Source organism: Lotus japonicus, chromosome 1 (genome assembly GCF_012489685.1).
Source record: "Lotus japonicus ecotype B-129 chromosome 1, LjGifu_v1.2".
Taxonomy (NCBI): domain Eukaryota; kingdom Viridiplantae; phylum Streptophyta; class Magnoliopsida; order Fabales; family Fabaceae; genus Lotus; species Lotus japonicus.
The window spans coordinates 11,122,883-11,148,577 of record NC_080041.1 but is presented as its reverse complement, the minus strand read 5'-3'; the positions used below and the strand labels follow the sequence as shown (position 1 = coordinate 11,148,577).

At 38.1% G+C, this 25,695-nt stretch overlaps 1 protein-coding gene across 1 annotated transcript; it reads left to right on the top strand.

Moving 5' to 3' along the window:
- Positions 1-449: 449 nt before the first annotated feature.
- LOC130724171 (uncharacterized) lies at positions 450-1,608 on the top strand. The gene is made up of 3 exons (XM_057575381.1): positions 450-869; positions 931-996; positions 1,048-1,608. The coding sequence occupies exons 1-3, from the start codon at positions 450-452 to the stop codon at positions 1,606-1,608; spliced, it is 1,047 nt and encodes a 348-aa protein (XP_057431364.1).
- The last annotated feature ends 24,087 nt before the right edge of the window (positions 1,609-25,695 follow it).

The following is a 25,695-nucleotide window of genomic DNA, read 5'->3' as shown; positions in this document are numbered from 1 at the left end:
CAACGCTATTCAATGTTCGTCAAGGGCAGTATGAATCTCTACAGTCATATATGGGGCGATTCAATCAATTGTCAGTGCATTTAGAAGATAAAATGCCAGAAATTTGCATAGCCGCCTTCGAATTGGGATTAAGGCCAGCGAATTTGAATAGCAATCTAAGCAGAAAGTCGGTGATAACAATGGCGCAGTTACGAATCAGAGTTCAAGGTTTCATTAGGGAGGAACAAAGCAATCAAGTTCAAAAGAATCGTCCAAATGCGGCGATTTCCGGCCATCAGCAGCAGTTTGAGACGAAGAAAGGGGCGGTTCACGATCAGCGTTCAAAGGGAGCAGTTGAGCATGAAGATAGAGGGCATAATAACCGGAACCATTTTGACAATCGTCAAGATAACCGTTCCAATTTTAAAATGGTGTGAGTATCGTATGGCACTCGTGGGTATGGACATTCTATGACGTGGACTAGAAATCAAAATGATCGTGTGATACCTTTGGCGGTTAATTTAACTGAAGCTTTGCACACGTGCTTAGAGGCGAACGTCATTCGTTTTCCAAGACAACCGAAACCGCCACCGGGCCACGTGGATAAGACAAAATGGTGTGAGTACCATAGGATTTCAGGACACAACATTGATGATTGTTTCACTTTGCGAAAAGAGATAGAAGCATTAATAAAAGCGGGATGCATGAAACAACTATCGGGGCGTAACAACTCGGAGGAGGCAGGAACTTCAGTGAGGCGCACTGATGAAGGGAAAGAAATTGAGAATGAAGAGCAGAAGAAGCAGACAGAGGGAAAATCAAAGGGCCGAATTCATTCTATTTTTGGTGGATTTCGTGGAGGGGGAACAACTAATTCAGCTCGAAAGAGGGTATGTTCACTCTATTAACGCAGTTTATTCTAATGATTGGGGAAGTTGGGGAATCAATCAGCCAGATATTACCTTCAATGCAAGAGATTTTGAGGGCGTTCAACCTCATGAGGATGATCCAATTGTGGTAATGTTAAGGATAGCATAGTATGAAATTGAAAGGGTATTGTTAGACCAGGGCAGTTCAACCGACTTGATTTATGGGGATGCTTTTGAGAAGTTGGGTTTAACAGAGTCGGATTTGTTACCTTATGATGGATCGTTAGTAGGCTTTTCCGGAGAGAAAGTTTTTGTCAGAGGATATGTGGAGCTGAATACAGTTTTTGGTGAAGGGAAGAATGCGGAGGCATTTGCCATTAAATTCCTGGTGGTAAAGTGTACTTCGCCCTATAACGTGCTTATTGGGAGACCATCATTAAACAGACTTGGGGCGATTATTTTTACCAGACATTTGACAAACAAATATCCATTAAGTACAGGAGGTGTAGGAGTTCTAAAGGCTGATCAGGTTGTAGCTCGAAAATGTTATTCAGAAAGTTTCAAGCAGTACGGTCATATGGGAAAGAAAGCTGTGAAAGAAGGACATCGAGTATATGAGGTGAATGTTAATCAAAATGAAGTGAGTTTGGATCCTCGTGATAGATTTCAGGAATATAAGATGACTTCAGAGAAGGAGACTAAGGTTGTAGTGATTGGTGAAAGAAATTTGAAAGTAGGCGTCAGCTTAACAGTGAGTTAAGAGGACAGATTAGTTAAGCTTCTGGCGGAGAACATGGATTTGTTTGCATGGAGTGCGAAAGATCTCCCTGGGATTGATCCGGAATTTATTTGTCATAAACTAGCTTTAAATCCTGGGGCGAAGCCAATTGTTCAGTTCAAGAGGAAGATGGGCGAAGAGAAAGCAGAAGCTGTGAAAGTGGAAACTAATAAATTGTTAGAGGCTGGATTCATCAGAGAAGTAAAGTATCCAACTTGGTTGGCAAATGTTGTTATGGTGAAAAAGGCTAATGGAAAGTGGAGGATGTGCACTGATTACACAGATATGAACAAGCATTGTCCAAATGATTCTTATCATTTGCCAAACATTGATAAACTTGTGGATAGAGCGTCTGGATTTGGTATGCTCAGTCTCATCGATGCATATTCAGGATATCATCAAATCAGAATGTATGGACCTGATGAGGAGAAAACAACTTTCATGACGAATCAGGCGAACTATTGTTATCAGACTATGCCGTTTGGACTCAAAAATGCAGGTGGAACTTATCAGAGGTTGATGGATAAAGTTTTTGATAAACAGGTGGGGCGAAACATGGAAATTTATGTGGATGATATGGTGGTTAAGTCAGATGAAATGTTAGCACACTGTTCAGATCTGAAGGAAGCTTTTGGTGAACTCAGGAAGCATAATATGCGACTTAGTTCAGAAAAGTGTTCGTTTGGGATTCAAAGTGGAAAATTTTTTGGCTTTATGATCACAAGGAGAGGAATTGAAGCAAACCCTGATAAGTGTAAAGCCATTCTCGAAATGTAGAGTCCTACTTCAGTGAAGGATGTGCAGAAATTGACTGGGAGAATTGCAGCTTTAGCAAGGTTCTTGCCGTGTTCTGGAAACAAATCAGCTCCATTTTTCCAATGCTTGAGAAAGAACAAGGCGTTTCAGTGGACAGAGGAATGTGAAGTGGCATTTCAAGATTTAAAGAAACACTTGTCCAGTCCACCAATTTTGTCAAAACCAATGCCAGGTATTTCGCTGTCAATGTTTATTTCAATATCTGATAACGCCATTAGTTCAGTTTTACTGCAAGAAATTAAAGATGATTTGAGAATCATATATTTTGTGAGTCTTGCTCTCCAAGGAGCAGAAGTAAGATACCAAAAAATAGAAAATGTTGCTTTAGCCTTGATCATATCCGCCAGGAAATTAAGACCTTACTTTCAAGGCTTTCCAGTTGTAGTCAAAACTGAATTACCTCTTCGCCAAGTGTTACAAAAGCCTGATTTAGCGGGAAGAATGGTTTCATGGGTTGTTGAGCTATCGGAGTTTGGAATTTCGTTTGAGAAAAAAGGGCTAGTCAAAGCACAAGCTTTAATAGATTTTGTTAATGAAATGTCTCCAGAAGAAAGAAATGAAGAACCAGGTGAATGAAGTTTGTCAGTTGATGGTTCGTCCAATGTCAAGGGCAGTGGTGCAGGAGTGATCTTAGAAGGACCAGGAGGCGTAACAATTGAGCAGTCACTCAAGTTTAATTTTTAAAGCAAGTAACAATCAGGCAGAGTATGAGGCCATAATTGCAGGATTGAGACTGGCGATTGAAATGGGCGTACAAAGTATTATAATCAAAACAGATTCGCAGATAGTTTCCAGGCAGATTCAAGGGGAGTATCAAGCAAAAGATGTACAATTGGCCAAGTACTTAGTGAAGGCTCAGAATTTGATGAAACAGGTAGACAAAGTGCAGATTAATCATGTTCCGCGAGAGGAGAATACGAGGGCTGACATATTGTCAAAATTGGCAAGTACCAAAAAGCAAGGGAATAACAAGTCAATGATTCAGGAAGTTTTAAACAACCCAAGTATTGAGAATGATGAAGTTATGGTGATTTCAAGGGTAATAGATCAAAATTGGATGGGCCGAATCAAGATGTGTTTGGAAGCAGAGGGAACTGATTTACTTTTGTTCACTAAAGATCAGATTCGTGAAGCAAGTCATTATACTCTTCTGGGCGATCAATTGTACAGGAGAGGGGTAGGGATTCCATTGCTGAGGTGTGTTTCAAAGGAGGAAGCTGAAAGGATTATGTTTGAGGTACATGAAGGGGTTTGTGCGAGTCATGAAGCGGAAGATCTTTGGCGGCGAAAGTGTTAAGAGTAGGATTTTATTGGCCGACACTAAGGACAGATTGTATGGAATATGCAAAGAAGTGTGAGAAATTCCAGATATATGCGGATTTACACAGAGCACCGCCTGAAGTTTTAAGTTCAATGATTTCATCATGGCCATTTGCAATGTGGGGCGTGGATATTCTGGGACCTTTTACTCCAACAGGATCACAAATCAGATTCGTGTTAGTTGTAGTTGATTATTTTACTAAATGGATTGAAGCAGAGTCAATGGCAAAGATAACAACAGAAAAAGTCAAGAAGTTTTACTGGAGAAAGTTAATTTGCAGATTTGGCATACTGGCTACAATTATCTCATTAATGGAACGCAATTTACTAGCAGGAGCGTGAAGAATTTTTGTGCAGAAATGGGTATTGAGATGCGTTTTGCCTCAGTTGAGCATCCACAATCAAATGGGCAAGTGGAATCTGCTAATATAGTAATTCTGAATGGAATCAAGAAGCGATTGGGCGAAGCAAAAGGATTATGGGCTGATGAGTTGATCATAGTTATTTGGGCGTACAATACGACACCACAATCTACAACTGGTGAATCACCTTTCAAGTTAACTTATGGGGTCGATGCAATGATTCCAGTGGAAGTGCAAGATGTGACATTTAGGGTGGCAACTTATAATGAAGAGCATAATGATATGAATAGACTGTTTGATTTAAATTTGGCTGCTACAGGCGGAAGTTCGATTGCGACAAGCCATGGTAAAGCAAAGGTCAGAAAGGCGTTACAATTCAAGAGTGGTACCAAGGCAGATGGAAGTGGGCGATCTAGTGCTGAAAAGAAAAGCAAAGGGGCCTGATGATTCAAAGCTGTCACCAAATTGGGAAGGACCTTACAGAATTTTACGAGAATTGGGCCAAGGGGCGTATCATTTGGAAGAATTGTCAGGGCGAAGGGTGTCGAGAGCTTGGAATGCGCAGCATCTTCATTACTATTACAGTTGATGTGCAAGGTGTTCTTTCAGTTTGTGTGATGTTTGTATAGTTTGTTTCAGTTTATGTGTGTTGAAGACTATGTTTGTTCTCCTTGTTGTTTAAGACTATGTTTGTGTGTGTAAGACTAAGTGTGGTGTGCTCTTTTCTCTACCCGGAAGGGAGAGTTTTTAATGAGGCATCATATATTAATGAATAACAAGTATGCACTCTTTTCTCTACCCCAGGCGGGAGAGTTTTTAACGAGGCATAACCTTTTGTAAAATGTTCAAGTGTACAACATTTTATTCTGTTTCGTGATTAGAAACGCATCAACTTAGGTCTATCAATTGGGCGATGCCAGTCAATTGAGAAAGAATAAGTCTCTTAAAACTAGAGCATTTGACCACGAATTCATAAGCACAACCTTAAGTTGGATTTAAGCTTGTCCAAATTAAGCACAAGTCTCCACGCGAGCAAATAATCGAATCAAACAGGGTGGCTTTGATTCAACGAACAACTAAGTCAAAAGAGTGAAAATTTTGATTAAGTTATATATGCAAAAGCCTTATGATTCAAAGAATAGTTGATTGATATAAAATTTTCCAAAAATTATTGGGATTTGCTTAGGCAACACTTTACTATATACAGTAAAGAAAGGTGGAATAAACTCGATACAAAGGTTAGTGTATGACAATTCTATTAAATTATATCTATGAATTGTTGATATCTGAAGTTATTGATAGTTATCTCAGAAAAATAGTAAATGATTTATGTTATTCATTTTCATTGTTTTGGGTGGAATAATTTTATTAGCATTGGTAGATATGATATTAAGTTTAGATTACGGTATAAAGTTGGAGAAGTTTTGCCAAGATTGGGTAAATGATGCAGGATGAGTCATTGATGAACAAAAGACTTAGATAATTTTTTCAGCGTTCAAGCGAAGGACATACATGAGGAGGATAAAAGGAAAGCATGAAAGCAGAAAAAGTTAAGATCTTTGACACAGCACAAGAAAGAGAAGACGCTACAAGATTTGGAATTTAATTATTTTCTCCTTCGCCTTCTTTGTTGTTGGCATGCTCTTCTTCGTTCTTTTCTTCTTCTTCTCCTTCCTCCTCTCCTTCTTCTTCTTCTACATTGTCCGGACCAATTAGTTTACCATCCACAATGCGGGCGTATGGATTGGAACCGTTGAAGTTGATAGCCAGTTCAGGGTTGAGGAAGGAAATTCGCTTTATCGCCTTGGCGAAGCCAGCTTCAAATTGGTCCAAAATAGAGCACTTCAACTCTGCTACTTCTGATTTCAACTTTGAATTTTCTTCAAGTAGTTGGTTGTGCACAACAGTCATTTGAGTGATGTCAGTTTTCACCTTTTCATTCTCTTCAGTCAGCGCTTGGAAAGAAGCATTGTTCTCTTCAACAGTCTTCTTCAAGTTTGCAATTTCCAAAGCCAAGTCAGCGGCTTTCTTTTCATTAGCTTTGTTGGATTTATCCAACAGTTTCATCGTCACTTTCATCTTTCCAATTTCATTTTCTTTTTCTTCAACAAGTTTTGCGCTGGCAAGGCCATCAAAACCAACAGATTCTAAGTCAACCATCTTGGAGATAGCAACAATCTCCAAGCCTTTGGTCATCAGGGCCTGACAAGCTTCCTTCAGACCAATCTTCCTCATTTTTTCACGATCTGCCTCAAAAACTAAGTTTGTTTCCACCAGAGAGTTAAAATCAATCTTAGAGTCCCATAGAGAAGTCAACTCCTCAAACTCTTTCAGCAAATTCTTCCAGCAAGGGGGCGGAGCACTTGATGAGCCACCTTTGTTCGCCTCAGCAGCAATATCCTTAGTCATGAACTTTTCTAAGGATGTTTGACTTGAGCCTTTACTCTTGAGGGAGTCAGGATCTCCATTCTTTTTCTTCTTTTTGGCGGGGCGACCACTTTCGGTACCTGAGTGGCTGGTATCATGGTCAATGAGGGATTTTGCTGGGTTTCTCTTTTCTCGCGCAGCTTGTTGTTCACGGTGAAAACGAAGGATATCTTCCTAAAGGCGAGCCATTGTTCCTGGACAAGAAAAAGATATAAGGATACAGTGGGAAATTTTGTGTAACATATGAATTGGGAAATGCAGATAAAGATGCCTTACCAACATATTCACCCACTTTATTAACAGAGAGGGCGTTCATAAAATCATCAAGATTTAACTCTATGGTGGACAAGAGTCGACAGTCAACTAGTTCTTCTTGGGTCAGGGCTTCATCAGGAATCTTGATGATGACTTCATACTGGTTCGTCCAGTAGAATGGAAATCGAGGACTTCCATCATCAAGGTAGAAAACATCTTTACAGGGTTCGGATTCACGGAGTTTGAAGAATTTGTCTTTAAAATGTTTGTAATGGCTTTTGTATAGGGTAAATAGTCCTAGTCCTCTAGCAGTGGCGAGCGAAACGTATTCACCTCTAACGTTTCGCCCGCATGTGTCAAAGAAGTAGAAAAACTTATTGCTAGTAGGTTCGATATTGAGGGTGAGGCATAAAATCTCAAAGGCTTTTAAGTAAGCTCAAGCATTAGCACGAAGTTGGGTAGGAGCTACATTCAAGAGGGTTATGATAAAGCAAGTAAAGTTTGAAAAGGGAAGTGTGTATTTCAAATCAGCGAACAAATTTTCAAAGAGGTAAGTCAATTTTTTTCCTTGGTTGTCAATTTTTCCAAAGCAACATGGTATATTAGGGGAGCAGGGTAATATGTCCAAGTGGGCATCTAAGCCATCTTTTCAAAAATTATATTTGGTGACTAGATTTACTACAGCTTTAGGGGTGCAGATTTTTGAAAATTGTTTTTTGATTTTGCTAGAGACCCATAGAAAGTCTGCAGTAGTTTGAACATTAAGTGTGGGAGTTTCCCTACGAGTACGTTTAGCAGCCATTTTCAGAAGGAATCCTGAAAGTAAAATTTTAAGAAGTATAAGATGAAAGGAGAAGTTGCGGTCAAGCTTCTGGGTTTAGAATGTATGAGTTTTATACAACATTCCTGGGTTGCAAGAAAGTGATAAAAGAATCTATAAGTTGAGAATGGGTATGGGAATTGAAAGTAGTAAAGTTGCAGAGAGAAAGGAGGTGGATTCGTACCTTGGGAAGAAGAAGACTTGAACAATTTCTGGAAATGTCGATGCAAATGGTGGGTGCAAGAGGAGAGCTTTGAGTGTTGAATGCAATTGGTGAAGAAGAAGCAAGAAATTTGAACTTTTTAGTCTTTGGTTAAAGGATAAGTATGAGTAAGAGGAAAGTAAAATCAATGGATTTTATAGAGAAAGAGATGAAGGTGAAAAGGTGAAATTAATTGTGAATAGACGCGGGTCTTCACGCGTGAGTTTAAACCACACAATCTGACGTTTTGGTTGGAGAGACACGTTGGTTTGGGAGATTTGAATTTTGAAAGGATATGTTAGTCCGGAAGACGGGACGTTTCAGAAGCAGGTTATAACTTTTTAAGTGTGAAAGGGTACTTTGGTCCGAAGAGAGACAAGTTTGGTGAAAGAGCATGACTTTTCGTGTGAAAGTTTGATTGTGACTGTTATATATAATCATTTTATTCTTGATAGTGATGTCAAGAAGGTTTAAAGCATTTAATGACATTGTGTACCGAGTTCCCAAATATATGCACCATATCTCTGTTGATGTATTTATGACAGGTTGAGTAATGATGATTTTGAAACTTGCCACGGTAAGGGCAAGTGAAACGATGGCAAAGACAATTGGTCAACCAATGGGAGAAAGGGCAAGAAATAAATCTGAAGAAAATTATAGTTAAAGTGGTTACGGTTTGTTTTTTAGATATTAGAACTTGTACGCCCATTATGTTTTATGTAATTACTGTGGGCTTAGCAAAGATACTTTCTCCTTATTACAAGTCTCAGTGTCTTGTGGGCTTGTGGTCTGATATGGGCGTATTAATTTACTCAGCAATTGGGTTGATCAAAGTCGTGCATTCAATGGGTCGGGCAACCCATGGTTCGTTCGGACCGAAACCCAAGATATAAATAACAGGCATCATCCAAGCGATGGGGGACCTATCATTTCACGCATTTTTTACTTGCCTTGTTACTTCGTTTGCTCTCGAATTAGTTAGCCCAAGTTTATTGCTTCCGTACCGGAACAAAACCCTTCATAAAATGATAATTAGCAAGAAAAAATAATAATACATTGTAGAATATAACAATGATCGTGTTTAAAAAAATATTATTTAATTATCATCAGTTCTACCATAATTCAATCACGGTCTATTGGTTAAATCGCACTTAGAGCTGATTTAAACAACCCTTTTTGTGAACTCGTTTTAAATAATTAGTCACACTCATTCACCTTCAAATAAGAAACTAAAAATATGAGATTTTTTATATAATAAAGAGGTGTAAATACCAAGTAAAAAATTGGGTGTGTAAACAGAACAGTAATGCGAAACATATTTGGGCTTCACATGTGCAAAGTTAGCAAATTCAATTGATGGGCCTAAGTTTTCAATGGTAAATATGTTCAGGCACTTCAGTTTTAGCCTATGTTCACTAACTGGTGCTTGGGAATGAAGATTTATTTGGATAAACTTGAATTTTTGGGGAAAAAACACTTGAATTGTTGGGGGGAAAACACTTGAATTAGACCAAAAAGAAAAATATTTACTTGAGAAACTAAAGTAATGCTAATGTGATGTCCCAACCTATATTCATCTCTATTATTCATCATCTTGAAATTTAGTGACGGATTATGATATTTCGTAGCAAAAATTAAAAGAGTTGCGTAGAGTGTAAATTTTATAAAAAAATAAAGTTTAACATCATATGAGTAAAATTGGAGGTAGTGAATTGTAATTTACTCTAATAATTATCATTAATTATTATTATTATTATTATTATTATTATTATTATTATTATTGTGAAAAACACTCTGGTGGACATATGGGTTGGGTATGAGGAGGTTCAGAGGTCTATTCCTGACAGGGTGCAATTTATGTTTCTGATGTAAAAAAAAAGAAACTAGAAACCAAATCTCAAAATATATGTGCTTACTAATTTTTTTTTGGCCACTCATTGTGTTGTGCCTCGTAGGTGTGTAAAGCCTTTTTCAATGTTAAATTTAGTGTTGTGACTACTTTTAGTGTGATGCAATGGCGTGGGATAATAATTAAATGAGAAGTTTATTTTTGTCTTTTTATAAGAACTAATTTAGACTTTGTGGTACATTAATTATTTTATACCTTTATTTAATAGAACATTTTATTTATTTTCACTCTCTGAAAGTGCATAAAAATTAAGAAAAGTGAGTTAAGAGCAAATTTGAAAGTTTAATATTAATTGATACTAACTTTCAAAAAAATATTAATTGATACTTCATAAGTTTCAAAATAACTGTCCACTTTAGGGGTTAGTCTTTTTAACATTGAAGTCATTGTTTCCCTTTGATATCTTGTCCGGGTAGTTCTAGTCTGATTGTGCCTATTTTTGGGTTGCGCTGTCACTGTTTTTGCAGGCTTTTTGGACCTTTTTAGGAGGGTTGTATATCCTGAACTTTTTCTCAATAATATAATTATTTTACTTTCGAAAAAAAAAATTATCCACTTTGAGAGAATATTTTTGTTTCATAATAATTGTTAACTTAAACTTCAAACAAAACATTAAATGATGTTTTTTCATATAATACCCCTTTAAGAAGAAAAATTGAAGAGAGATAAAACTAAAATTCTAAGGGTAAAATAAGAAAACAACTCAAATATGTTTTAAAAAGTTAATATCACTGATTACATTTCTTAAATCTTAACATGTATATTTCTTCTCTCACTAGACAATTGTTTTGAAACAGATAAAATAATAAATTTAATGCAATTAACTACGTTAACTAAATTTTTTAAACTTTATGAATTAAGTTTTTGGTTATCATTAATAAAATTGGAGGTAGTAGAGGCCTGATAATTGGAGGTACCATGTTAATGCAGCCTTGCTGGTGAAATCTGTGACTTGATGTCTAGAGTCTGGCATGTCAAACTATGCTGGAATAATCGTAAGGGAAACGCGTCAGCGGTTTGGCTTGCCCATAGTGTTTTGGTAGTCAATTCAGTTTTATTATTGAAAGACTTCCTTGTTGTCCCTTAATTTAGCTCGCTTTTCTTGTAAACTTTCCGATGAAAAAAAAAAATTGGCGGTAGTATATATATCATAATTTCTATCTTTTAGTGTTACTGGCCTGTAAAATTAATTGCACCAGTTTAAACTGCATATGTTGCTTCATCAATAAAGTATAGTGCAAAACTCTATGGAACTTTGTGGCATTTTCCATCCCTCTTTAAATATTTTACTATATAAATTTAAAGTTGCGAATCAATTAAACTGCCCCCATCATGTATACGCAATGCTAAATATGCATCTAAATATAAAAAGGGTAATGATATATACAACCTCTTTTTTTATACATTTCATTTTCACCTATTTTTATTTCTATCTCTCTCCTTTTATCATTTATCACATCTTATACTTTATCACTCTTACTTTTTCTTTTCTTCCTATCTCTCTCTTCCCCCACCTCATTTCACCTCATTTTGAGGTGTGAATAAATAATTATTGTTATAAAAATTCTAGGTTGAGCGACGCATCACTTCCACTATGAGGCAATTATGACTTATGAATTGCCTTCCAAATGTAAAATAATTAGAGGATGGGCCACTAATTGATAGGTACTATATAGTTTCAAGCACGTGATTAAAAATTTCAGTGATTGAACTAAATACATTATTTAATGAGTTTAATGGATATGCACTACTGACAACCAATCACAACATGCCATATAAGTGAAATAATATCTTTCATCTTAAATTTTAATTAAAACAAGAATATATTTGCTGATGTGGCGGAATTCAATTGGACGACTGTGTAAACAAAGTTTACACTGACAGTGTATACCCATTAAATTCTTATTTAATTATGATGAAATCCATATTTAATATATAGTTGACAATACTGACTTTCTTGCATTGATCTAGTTAGGAAAATCTAAACAGTTACACTTGTTTTATTCTCCCTCATGTCATGAATATAGTAAAGCAAATGGGTTTTAATTTAAGAATAGATTTGCAATGACCCACAAACTTGAATAGTCGGGTTCAACATTGGCTAGAGCAAATTTAAAAAAAGAAAATTGGCTAGAGCTAGAGAGAGAAACTAATTGACAATGGATGCTCTAAATATTGGGATGTCAATGGATTAATTAGCTCGACTCAACTCAATTTTTAACTTGCTTTTAGTTGAGTTTTATTTTATTTGATTCACCTAATTTTAGTTGTGGGCTAATAGGTCAAAAAAATTCATTTAAATTTTCATTTTCGGTTAATACTAAAATAAAATGAATTTATAAATATAATAATTACAGCATACGAGTCAATTTTCTATTAATGAAACATTTTCTCGGGTTATCTAAATCACTCGAGGTAAATATTAGCTATAAAATCACTTTAATCTTAATTAGATGACACTATTTAGTCGACCCTCTCTTTAAGACTTTCCCTCTCTACCCTTTCTTCTCTCTCGCTGCTTCTAGGGTTTGCTTATGTGGTCGTCGCGCCGCCTCCTTGCGCGGCGGCAACCCCCCTCTAGTCCCTTTTATCTCCCCTTTCCAAAGCTTCTCTTCCTTTCTAGTGTAGCTTTCATATGAGTTTGCAAATTGTGCCTCTTATGCTGCCCTTTGTCCTCTCCTCCCTAAAGTAGCGGCTGTCGCCGACCACACCCTCTCGTGCCTGTTTGCTCGCGATTCGATCCTCCCCATTCCCGCTTTGCTTCGCGCTTTGCTCTACCCAAATCGCTTCAGATATGTGTCTGGGTATGATTGGTGGGTTCTATCCTGCTCTGTTTCGTGTCTCTGAGGCGAATGGAGTAGAAAAGGCTAAACTTTTTCGATTCTTGTCTCTTGGAAGCTGATCTTGATGATATCTCCAGAATCTGAGATGATGAAGATGACCCATGTTGTTCGTTTCTCTGAGTCGAACTAGGATTTTGTGGTTTCCTGTCCCAGCGGAAGACCAATGAACCTTTGGGTTCTGCTTTCAGTGGCGGTGGTGGCGGAGAGGAATTTAATGTGTGACGAGAGTGGTTTCGTGAGCCTGCCCTGGTGGCTGGCGATGGGGTCTTTTGGTTGTTGTTTTAAGAAGATTATTTCTTCATCTCTGATCTTGATGCAGATGTTGGTTCCAGCACAGTTCTAATTTTGGCGACCTCCATTCCCGATGCGATGACGGTTGGTGTCCTTCCGGTGACCCACCCCTCACCCAACCGAGTTGTTGACATTCATCTCAGGTTTCTCAAATCAGTGGTTGGGTGGGTCTTCTTGACGCGCGTCGCTGCGGTGGATGTCCTGTGGTTTTTGGCTGGTGGGTCGTTGTTGGGTTTTACTTTCTCCCTGACGTTTGCTACTTGAGCTTGGTGTTGTTCCGGAGGCAGTGTTGGAGTTTGCTGTTTTGCTTGCACGTGTGATCTTGTCTTTTTTCTTAGTGTGTTTCTATTTTATGCTTTCAACTGTGTTTCTAGGTTTGAGTCTCAACACTATGGCGTTTTGGGTCTTTGTTTCTAGGTCTTGTAGTAAGCACTACCGAGGTGGCTATCTGGCAGGTGTCGTGCAATTTATAGGGTTGTACCTGTCGTTGTTTTCGGATTTTTTTACGACCTTTCCTATGGGTGTATTCGTTACGGGTCGTTCGCTTGTGGGGGGGTTTTTAGAGGTGTTTTGCTGTAGTGTTTGAGTTGTTTGCCGGCTTTTGTCGGCTTGGCTAGTGTATCCATTGTTGAGAAGGGATATATCTCAACTTTATCTATATTTATAATATCTTTTAACTTTCAAAAAAAAATCTTAATTAGATGACGTCATGAACAAAATTTCCTAAGACACATGTTCAAATATTCTTATACCACCTAAGCTATGGTGAATTTACTCATAGAAATTTTAAGTAATTTAAACAACCTCATTTTATATATATTGTTGTGACACATTGAAAAATTAACTTCTTTTTTTCCTCACATTTCTCTGATTTCTACAACTTTTTACAATTTTTATATGAATTTATGTCAAATTTTATTTTTTAGAATAAAAGTCACAGCTCATCAAACCCACCAACTCGTGGTGGATTGAGTTATGTTATGATTTTAGAGGCTCACCAAAAAGTTATAGTTCGGCTCACCTCATTTTTCTTCTAAATCACGGTCAATTAGCTTGGATGAGCCGCGCTCACTCACTTTAAGCCAAGTATGACATATTATACTAGAATTTATATTAATATTATATGTATGCATTTTTATAGGATATTATTCACACAAAAACATCATGTCTGATACTTATATGCATGTATGTATGTTTGAAAATTATTCTATATATATACTTAATTGTATCGAAAACCAAAATCAATTTTAAAGCCTTTAAAAAATCAATTTTAGAGATAAGCAATGAGGAATGAGTTTTTCCATTTCCAGCATTCAAACCCTACCTAGCTCTAAGGGATGTCTCTATCTAGAGGAGACAAATTGAGTATGTGCTGATGTTTCTTTTATCTCGATCTCGGAAGCAAAGAATTCAAATAATAACCACTTTTTAGATACATGTATTATTATTATTATTATTATTATTATTATTATTATTATTATTATTATTATTATTATTATTATTATTATTATTAGGGTATATGATTAATAATATTGTTAAAGAAAGAGAAAAGTACAAGAAAATTACTATAATCTCCTATGTGATCGATCCTTTCATTCATGCTGAATAGACACGCTAATAGATGCGTTGACTCTAGCGGATTATTGATAATCAATGAGTGAGTATGATGCTTCACATGATAGATATGCAAAGATTGTGGTTGTACAAGATGGGGCAAAGAGTTAATTTATAGTAAAATTTTAATATAAGGCGTTCATCCAGTGCTTTGTTAAAATGGGAGAATTCAGCACATTATTTAAAATATAAAAGGTTAAATTTAAATTATAAAACTTGATCATGGAGGCAAATTAAAAAATGAAAAGAATGAGAATCTGTTCCCTCTAAAAGGAAATAAAGTTGAGAAGAATCTCGTAATTCATTAGTTTGCAGGTGTGAATCTTTAACTCACCCCATATTGTATAGGTAAGACAAGTGTACTCACACGGTTTCAAATTGAACATTTCAATTGTCTTGCATCAGATACAATAGGAAGACATTCCACATATAAAAAGCTTAAGAAATAATTTCTTTAATGATTTGAACATGTATATATAGGTTTGGAAAATAAAATATATGTGAAAACGAGAGTCAACGGTGACTTGTGAGGGGAGGATAAGAGCTGAATTAATTGCATTAATGCCTAAAAAATGTGATACCATGTGTTCTACTGATATTTAAAAATAAAATTTAAAACAATTAATTTCGGTGAGTATAATATTTGTTTCAAATCAATTATTTCTAATGTGATTGGATGATGAGTTATTTAACCAAAACTTTCTCATATGTCATTTAGACAACCCTTCATATAATAGTTATTATGTTGAGATCGAACTCTTCCTACCATGTATGATAAATAAATATCAGATACGATAAGAAATTTAAAATAAAAAAAAAAAACAAAGATAAAAAATATTTTAACTAGTATGAGAAATATAATAATTAATTTATTACGTGTCTCCTACTTTTGAGAAAATTAGTTCATAATATACAATCAGAGCGATGTCATGAGTTTGAGTCTCACCCTCACCTCGCAGGGGATTGATGGCATTACTGTCTAAGATCACCCGCAGGATTTTTTGGGCTTAATATCTCAACACGGGAGGCCTGTTATAGGTGCAACTCATTGAGCTAGATGCAACTCCGAGTACCATAAGGAAATAAGATTGTGCGCGCTATTACCAATAGTTGTAGCTTTTGATCAAGCCGCTTGATCCAATAAGCATTCGTTAGATCAATGTTACAATTCATATGTTATTTATCCAACAGTTTAAACTTTTAAAATAATTGGCTTTGACATAGTATATGAGCCTCTATAACTAAGTGGTTTAGAGCTCAATTATTGTCATGCCAACTTTACTAGTATAAAATTATCCCTGCAAAGATAACTTTATTAAAGCTTGTTTAATTTTTGCTTTGGTTTTTTAGGAATAATTTTTAAAATTTGTTTTCAAAATAAATTTGTTTTGTTTGAATGATATGTTTTACAGCGTCAAAAACTATAATTATAAAACTAAAAACAGAAAATATCTATGTGATGTTTTGAGATTTTAATTTTAAAAACTGAGATAAGAATTATTTTTAACAATAATAAATTCAACATCAAACAATAATGAACTCAACTACTCCCTCCGTCCCAAAATGTAGGTTGTTTAAGGTTATGCACATTAATTAAAAACTCATTAATTGATAATTTTTTTGATTGAAATACCCTTATTTAAAGTTGTGTTATATTAATGAGAGAAAAATGTTATCATTGGTTAATTACATAGTGAGAGTTGTGATATATGAAAATTGAAGGTGATAATTAAGGTTTCGTTTGGTAGAGTAGAGAGAGATAGAGAAAAGAGAGTAGAGAAGAGAGAAGTTGAGTAGAGAGAAATATGTGAGAAATAGAGTAGATTTATAGGTTGTTTGGTATAGTAGAGATAAATGAGAGAGAGAGATGAGAAATAGTGAGGTGGAAGAAAGAAAAAAAATAAACTTTTGATTAAAAAACAATTTTTTACAAAAAAAGGTGTCAGATTGAAGATAGTGGCGGTTTAGAACCGCCACTAAATACACAGGACAACAATAATTAAAATATAGTGGCTGTTTCAAACCGCCACTAAATGCACAGGATACGAAAAAAAAAAGTCGCCCAGGATGGTTTCTCTTCGCAATTTGCGAAGAGAACAAAAAGTGACATTTTGGCTCCCTCTATCTCTCTCTCATCTGAATCTCTCCTTCACCAAACAAGGGTGATTTCACCCTCTCTCTCCTCTAACTCTCTCTTCTCTCAATCTCTCTTCTCTAACTCTCTCCTACCAAACAATGCATAAGAGATGTAATATTAAATGAGGGTATATAAGGAAAAAAAAGAGAAAAAAATGCTTTGATTTGCAAAACAACTTATATTTTAGAATATAGCACAAATCCTAAAACAACTTATATTTGGGAACGGGCGGAGTATCAAATTTTCCAATGTCACGTATTGTGCTATGATTGTTTCTAATTACTAGCTATCAAGGTTTGTGTTTTCTGGAAATGGAATTATTTTTAGAAGTGTTTTTCTTGTTGTCACATATTTAGACCATTTCGATAAGCTATTCAATTCATCAGGTATACCAATAACTATTCAATTTTTTACAAGTCATATAAGTTCATCTATATTTTCATGAGTGCATTATGTCATGATATGCTTGATGTTAAGTTGATTGTCTTTATTTCGCTGGTTGTCAATGTAGATTTGGTGATGACTTACATCATTTGTGCTTAAGTCACCAATTTCGTACAGGCCAAACAACACCCTAAATTGGAGATTCTAACCATAACTCCAAATCAGGGGTCTTGTTTGGCTTTGACTGAAGTCGCCATTTAAGGGCTTGCAAACTGTGAGCAAATGCGAGTAACTCATTATCAATTTCACATAAATTGTTTTATTTTTTTTCATAACAACTAATATTAGCATTGGTCATGGTCAACGTAAAGTTTTTTATTTTTACATTCATACTAGCATCGACCTAGACAACCTTTTTTTTAGAGTCAATCTATACGACCGACACTAATTTTTACGAATTTGAATCGACTGAAGTGCGAAATCAAAGCTTAAATCCATTTAACATATACTTCAGTACCGACATAAATCGGCGTTATCTTCGTCTTTTGTCTGCTTAGCGTCTGTCAGCAGCTGACGCTAATTACAACAATGCTATTTGACCCGACACGAGCAGCATTTAGTGGCAGTTTTACACTGTCACTAATTTGAGGTGCTAGAAAAAAAACGCAAGTCTTACACATTTCTGAAAACTGTCACTAATTTCCGGTGCCTAAAAAAGCACAAACCTTACACATTTCTAACTGTTTAAACCACCAGAAATTGCCTCGTGCTCCTATCGTACCTACATTCTCGTGCACTATATCATTATCCCGCTAATTAACACTTCTATTGCTGGTGTATTGATTTTGAAGCTGGAATAAGCACAATTATTGCATCATACAAATTATTACCGATGATATAAGCAATTTGCATGTGCTGCAAATATTTCCCCTAAAATTATGGTGGATTTTTCACCACAATCATCGGTTAGTGAGTGGGGACAAAAATCTCTAATAATAAATAATTACCCGGCTATGGATATATATATGATCTTTGTGGACCACCCAAAATTAACCATTACAAATCATAATTGTTCTGTCTTAAGGTATGCTTACGTTAGAAGAGGAATGAAAAGCAAACCCTAGCAGAGCACGAAAGTAGTAAAGATGTAATAAAAAGAGTATATTCTCATTAATGATTCAGAAGTTGGTAGTACAAGGTAATGACTTTCCCTTTTATAGGGGGTTGGTCAAGACATGGACTTTTCCAACATTTGGGCATGACAACTAGGGCCCAAATCCCTATGCACATAAGACAAATCCAGAAGAATCTTCCAGCTGGCTTGTGGGTCCGCCTAAAGGGAAGGGCGAGAATCCTCAATGTCTCACCTATTCCCGCCCTGTCTTCCTTCATCTGGCTGACTCCTTGTTTTGGGCGGGCATGGAACTCTTTATGTCCCGCCCAGTCCACATGCCCCCAAGACATGAGGCTCAGGTAGGTTGAGTCGAAATGTCTTCAATATGCTATCTGTCGCCTGCCTTCACTATTCACTGAGTGATTTTTGGTGAAGTTATTTATAAATGTTGGTTGTTCTTTACTCCCCCTTTCGCTTTCGTTATTATATCGCCATTCTTCATAATCGTTGATACACCGCCACTTTTATATTTTATTGTTACACCGCCACTTTTATATTTTGTTGTTACACCGCCACTTTTATATTTTGTTGTTACACCGCCACTTTTATAGCAATATGTCGTCATTGTCATAACCGTCTATCACGTCTTTTCAACTAACACACACAATCCTTATTTTCCGGGATTTTGTCATCATTTGCTATGAATGCAGCTTCCATTTGTGCGTCTCGAGGAGTTATGCCTTTTCACCTAATGTTCTGTCTTAAGGTATGCTTACGTAAGAAGAGGAATGAAAAGCAAACCCTAGCAGAGCACGAAAGTAGTAAAGATGTAATAAAAAGAGTATATTCTCATTAATGATTCAGAAGTTGGTAGTACAAGGTAATGACTTTCCCTTTTATAGGGGGTTGGTCAAGACATGGACTTTTCCTACATTTGGGCCTGACAACTAGGACCCAAATCCCTATGCACATAAGACAAATCCAGAAGAATCTTCCAGCTGGCTTGTGGGTCCGCCTAAAGGGAAGGGCGAGAATCCTAAATATTTCACCTGTTCCCGCCCTGTCTTCCTTCATCTGGCTGACTCCTTGTTTTGGGCGGGCATGGAACTCTTTATGTCCCGCCCAGTCCACATGCCCCCAAGACATGAGGCTCAGGTAGGTTGAGTCGAAATGTCTTCAATATGCTATCTGTCGCCTGCCTTCACTATTCACTGAGTGATTTTTGGTGAAGTTATTTATAAATGTTGGTTGTTCTTTACTCCCCCTTTCGCTTTCGTTATTATATCTCCATTCTTCATAATCGTTGATACACCGCCACTTTTATGTTTTGTTGTTACACCGCCACTTTTATATTTTATTGTTACACCGCCACTTTTATATTTTGTTGTTACACCGCCACTTTAATATTTTGTTGTTACACCACCACTTTTATAGCAATATGTCGTCATTGTCATAACCGTCTATCACGTCTTTTCAACTGACACACGCAATCCTTATTTTCCGGGATTTCGTCATCATTTGCTATGAATGCAGTTTCCATTTGTGCGTCTCGAGGAGTTATGCCTTTTCACCTCACCTTTTTGAATTTCAAATCTCACGACTCTTCGTTACCCATCCCATTCATTCTCTCTCCTCTTTTTCCTCTATAAAACCCCTTTTAACCTTTCCTTTCTTTACTTTCTGAAACCCTCTTTTTTACTCTCTGAAACTTTTCTGAAATTCTCACTTTCTCTTCTTTGAACTCCGGCGAATCCTTCGTTTACTCCGGCCGTCGTCATTGCGCGGTGTTCTCCTTTAACCGACGTCCTCCTTACCCAAACTCTCATTTCTTCCTCCGGTGAGTTCTCTACATCCTTTCTTCTCACTTTATTTTCTTTCACTTTCTTGACACTGTTCATATTTTTCCTTTAACTTTTATGAAACTACCCAGCATGTCATTGCATAGTGTTAGTGTTTCCTCCTTAGAACTTTCATCACCTTCAACGGAGGGGGAAATTTCTGCCCCCTCTGTTATTGAAATCCAATCCTCGCCTTCCATTCACGAGGATTTCGGACCAGCCGGTTCCGTTGATTCTGTGCTTTCCTCCAATGGGGACTTATCTTCGCCCGAATGGCGTACTAACGTACATTTGGTTGAAGATAAGTGTCTGTGGCGTTCCATCTGGGGTAGTATTGGGAGCATTAATTCGCTTCGAATATCTGCCCAAGGGTTTACGAAGGTAAATCCCGCCACTTCTCATAACGAAGACCTTCAGCTAAACGTTCTCCCATGTGGCGAGGATGATTGTGTTCTTTTACGCAAAGAACCATCAGATGAATCGCCCGACTTCTTCTTTGTTTATGGTTATTTTTTTACTGACTTGAACATAAAACTTCCTTTTTCGCCTTTCATATGCCACATTCTATCATTTTTGAATGTGGCGCCTTGCCAACTCCAGCCCAACACCTGGGGTTTTATCTGTTGCTTTGAAATCTTATGTGAACATCTGAGCTTCACGCCCACCTACCCTTTGTTCTTTCTTTTCTATAAGTCTGTTACTAAGAAACCTACTTCCGTGAAGTGGGTCCCTCTTCTAGCCCGAAAGAAAATGAGTCGGTTTACCGCCCTGAAGAGCCATTACAAGGTATGGCAGAAAAAAATACTTTAAAATTGTTTAGTCGCCTGAAATAAAGGATTTGTTCTGAGATTCCAACAATTCTCCTCTCTTCCCCTTTTATTGGACGAAAAACCCTCGCCGAAAGATCTTTGTTTCATATGACGCCTTAGACGATTCTGAGCGAGGGGTCGCCGACTATCTTCGTTCATTGCCGGTTGTCTCTGGTCATGAGTTGATTGAGGCGTCGAATAATCTTCACACTTAACTTGCTTTTTTATTCATGCCTCACTTCTAACTGCGATACTTTCCTGTGTAGCCACAATGGGTAAAGGCAAGGTCGACGCCGGCCCGTTGAAGATGAAAGAGTATCTCGCCCAATCTGCTGAGGCGGCGAGGAAAAGAGCTGCAGATGCTGAGCAGAAGAAAAAACTCGAAGGTACTTCGGATTCTGACAACCTCAGGGATCCTAAGCGCCAAAAAACTTCAGGCGCCACTGAAAGGACTGCTGGTGGTAAACCTCTTCACCAGACGACTCTCAATCCATCCGGTTTAGCCTCCAAAGGTAAACCGGTAGAGAAAAAGAAGGGACATGACAATGTCCCGCCACCCCGAGAAGATCCAAATATGATGATTAACCGCCCGCCAACTCCATTTGGTCATGCTGGCTCTAGTTCAGCCATTGGAGGCGAGGCTCTCCCTTCCTTGCTAAGCTTGTCCGATCCTCACTTCAACGACTTGGACTTCATGAATCGAACCTTTGACAACAGGCTCCACAAAGACATTTATGGTCAAGGTCCCCCCAATATTGCTTCCATGGCCATTCACCATGCTCTTTCTGCCGCCAGCACCGTGGCGGGCATGGCTCACTATGTGAAGGACTTGCATGCGGCCAAGAATCGTCTTGAGAAGAAAGCGGCTGACTATAAGTCTGCATATGAGCGAGCAAAGATCGACGCTGAAACCGCCAATAAGCACCTGAAGTCTGCCGAGGAGAAATGTGCTAAGTTAACTGAAGACTTGGCGACTTCTGACCTGCTCCTTCAAAAGACTAAATCTTTGAAGGAAGCCATTAATGTCAAACACACTGCTGTTCAGGCTAAGTGCCAAAAGATGGAAAAAAAAAATATGAACGCCTGAATGCCTCCATTCTAGGGCGTGCATCCCTTCAATTTGCTCAAGGCTTTCTCGCGGCCAAAGAGAAAATTAGTGTTGTTGAACCAGGCTTCGACCTTTCCCGTATCGGGTTTTTGAAGGAGATCAAGGATGGTCAGGTGGTCGGCGATGATGATGTTGATATTGACCTCCTTCCTCAATTTAATTCTGAAAGTGAGTCTGAGGAAGGAAATGGCGAAGATGGTAATGGCGAGGACAAGAATGAGGATAAAGGGGAGAAGGACCCACAAACTGCCGCAAGCCAAGACAACAACGCCAACAATGAGAACCTGACTTGAATTTATTTGTTGTTTTATTTTGTTTAAGTCAAGATTTGCTTTGGGCTTTGCCCTTTTGTTTGTTGCTGTTTAAGACATGTATGGGCCACGCCCTTTTCTTATCTTTAATGAAGTTCTTTTGAGTTTAACTGTTGTTACCTTGAAGTTGTTGTTTACTGAATTTTGTTAACGTTTAGGTTTATATACCTTAGCCGATTTTTCGACGAGGCTTGGTTTCTAGTGGCCACTAGAATTTCCAAGGCTTTTGATACTTGATGGCGATACTTTCTTATTCCGAAATGATTATTCGCGGTATTTTATACCCTGATGCGACTTGCGTCGCATAAACTCGTAATATAAATCAAAAAATAAACAATTTCTTGAAATGATTTTTTCATTACTTTCCATACATGGGAGCAATTGTCCCTTCATTCTTTACATATGCCGCCTCATTAAAAACCTTTCCAAAGAAAGGGAAAAGAGTGCGGCTTCATTCATTTTTGTTGTTCCCCTTAGCTAAAATACTGCTTCAAATGTGCGTTTCATGTTCGTGGAATCTTTTGACCATTAAGTTGTTCCAACTTATAAGCTCCTCCTCCAACATCACCAATTATCCTGTAAGGCCCGCCCCAATTGGGCGAAAGTTTGTTATGCTTGTCGGGTATAGTATTCTTTCGAATCACCAAATCTCCATAAGTTAGACGATATGGGGTTTCCTTCGTGCTTGTCTGTTCAGTCGTGTTATATGCTCATAGGACTCCTGGTAGCTCCTCTGCCCAAAGACCTTTCGCCTCATCCAATTTTTTCTTTAAGCCTTTCAAAATAACCTTGTTGGCTGATTATGCCTGTCCATTAGTCTGGGGATGTTCTACTGATGCAAATCGCATTTCAATTCACATCTCCGCACAAAATTCCCTGGTGACATTACTTGTGAATTGAGTCCCACTGTCCATTACCAACGCCATGGGAACCCCAAACCTGCACACAATTCGTCGCCACAGAAAATTCCTGACCTTGGCGGCTGTAATAGTCGCCACTGCTTCCGCTTCTATCCATTTAGTGAAATAATCGACTGCCACAATGATATACTTCATTTGTGCCTTTGCTACTGGGAATGGTCCTAAAATGTCAGTCCCCCACATAGCAAATGGCCAAGGTGCCATCATGGTTGTTAACTCTTCAGGCGGGGCCTTATGTAAGTCAGAAAAGACTTGACACTTTTCACACTTCTTGACATATTCCAGACAGTCCTTCTTCATCGTCGGCCAGTAAAATCCTGCCCTCAACACCTTTACTGCCAATGATCACCCACCGATGTGACTGGAGCATACTCCTTCATGAACTTCCGCCATTATTCCCAGGGCTTCTCTTGTGTCAACACATTTGAGCATAGGAGACATAATTCCCCGCCGATATAGCTCACCGTCTACCAGCGTATAAAAGCTGGCCTCCCTACGCTTTGCTCTTGTGTTCAGATCGTCATCGTTTGGAGGATTTTTAAGGAAAATCTTGATTGACTCCATCCACGAAGGCTCGCCTTCATTCACTGACTTCACTTCTTTTAACTTAACTTCCACCAAGTCAATACTGGGGCGAGGAAGGGTTTCTTGGATGACTGTTTGATAATTGCCCAATCGCCCCGTACTGGCCAATTTTGCTAGCACGTCAGCCCTCTCATTTTGACTTCTTGGAACATGTTCTATCCTGATCTTTTTTATCTCCATCATTAATCTATGTACCACTTCCAAGTATTTAGAAAGTTGTGGATCCTTCACTTGATACTCGCCTTTTACCTGCTTAACAACCAGCTGCGAATCGCCTTTGATGAACAATTTCTGGACGCCCAATTCGATGGCGAGCCTTAAGCCGGCTATTAATGCCTCGTATTCTGATTGGTTGTTACTCGCCTTATACTCGAATTTCAGAGATTGCTCGATGACCATCTTATCCGGGCTTTCAATAGTTATCCCAGCCCCACTTCCCGTGTCATTGGAGGATCCATCAACAGACAAGACCCACTCTCCCTGAGTTTTCTCGCCTTCTGTGGGTGTTAATTCCGCCACAAAGTCAATCAAACTTTGGATTGTGACTTGGTCCCTTGGCTCATACTGTATATCATATTCAGACAACTCGACTGACTAGCTGACCAACCGCCCTGACAAATCGGGTTTCTGGAGTACCTGCCTTAAGGGAATATCAGTTTTAACTCTGATTTGGAAACTTTGGAAGTATGGCCTAAGGCGCCTCGCTGTTTTTAGAATTTCCAAGGCCGCCCTTTCAATTTTTTGGTATCGTAATTCAGCACCTTGCAAAGTATGGCTCACAAAATATATAACCTTCTGCTTTTTCCCTTCTTCCTGAAGCAACACCATATTTACCGCCTTATCCGTGACTGCCAAATAGAGCGTCAAAGGAACGCCTGGTGTGGGCTTGGATAGTACCGGTAGCGTTGCTAATGATTCTTTCAATTTGATAAAAGCTTGTTCACATGCCTCGGTCCATTGAAACTTCGAGTTCTTTTTCAAACAAGTGAAGAACGGAGCCGCTTTGTCTCCCGCCATTGGCAAAAAAACGTGCTAAGGCAGCCATGCGTCCTGTTAAACGTTGTACTTCCTTGACACTCGTTGGGCTTTTCATTTCCAAGATTGCCTTGCCTTTATCTGGATTTACTTCTATCCCCCTTGACGTTAACATGAATCCCAGAAACCTTCCCCCTTGAATCCCAAATGAACATTTCTCGGGATTTAACTTCATTCGATATTTTCTTAGTTGGGCAAATGCTTCCTTAAGATCATCGCCATGGTCACTAGCCCTGGCGGACTTAACGATCATGTCATCCACATATACCTTCATATTCCTGCCAACTTGGCTTGAAAATTTTTATCCATGAGGCGTTGGTATGTAGCTCCCGCATTTTTCAAACCAAAAGGCATGGTTTTGTAACAATAATTCGCATGATTAGTCATGAATGTCGTACTTTCCTTGTCCGAGGGATGCATCATGATTTGATTATACCCAGAGTATGCATCCATGAGACTTAACAGTTCATTTCCGGAAGCCCCATCTACCAATTTATCAACATTGGGAAGAGGATATGAATCTTTGGGACACACTTTGTTCAAACTTGTGTAATCCGTGCACATTCTCCACTTCCCATTGGCTTTTTTGACCATCACCACATTGGCGAGCCAAGTTGGGTACTGCACCTCTCGAATGAATTGAGCCTTGATTAATTTTTCAGTTTCTACTTGCACTGCCTTGTTCTTTTCATCACTCATTCTTCGCCTTGGCTGGATGACTGGTGTTGCCCCTGGTCGTATGGCCAGTTTATGAGTGATCACACTGGGGTCAATCCCTGGTACATCATTAATTGTCCAAGCAAAGAGATCCAAATTATCGCCCAAAAGGGTGATCAATCTTTCCTCCTGCTCTTTTGTTAAATTGTTGCCGATCTTCAAAACCTTATCCTTAATTTGCGTCGATTTGGTTTCTTCCAAAGGTTGTGGGCGGAAATCATCAGCATCATCTCTTGGGTCTAAACTAAACCT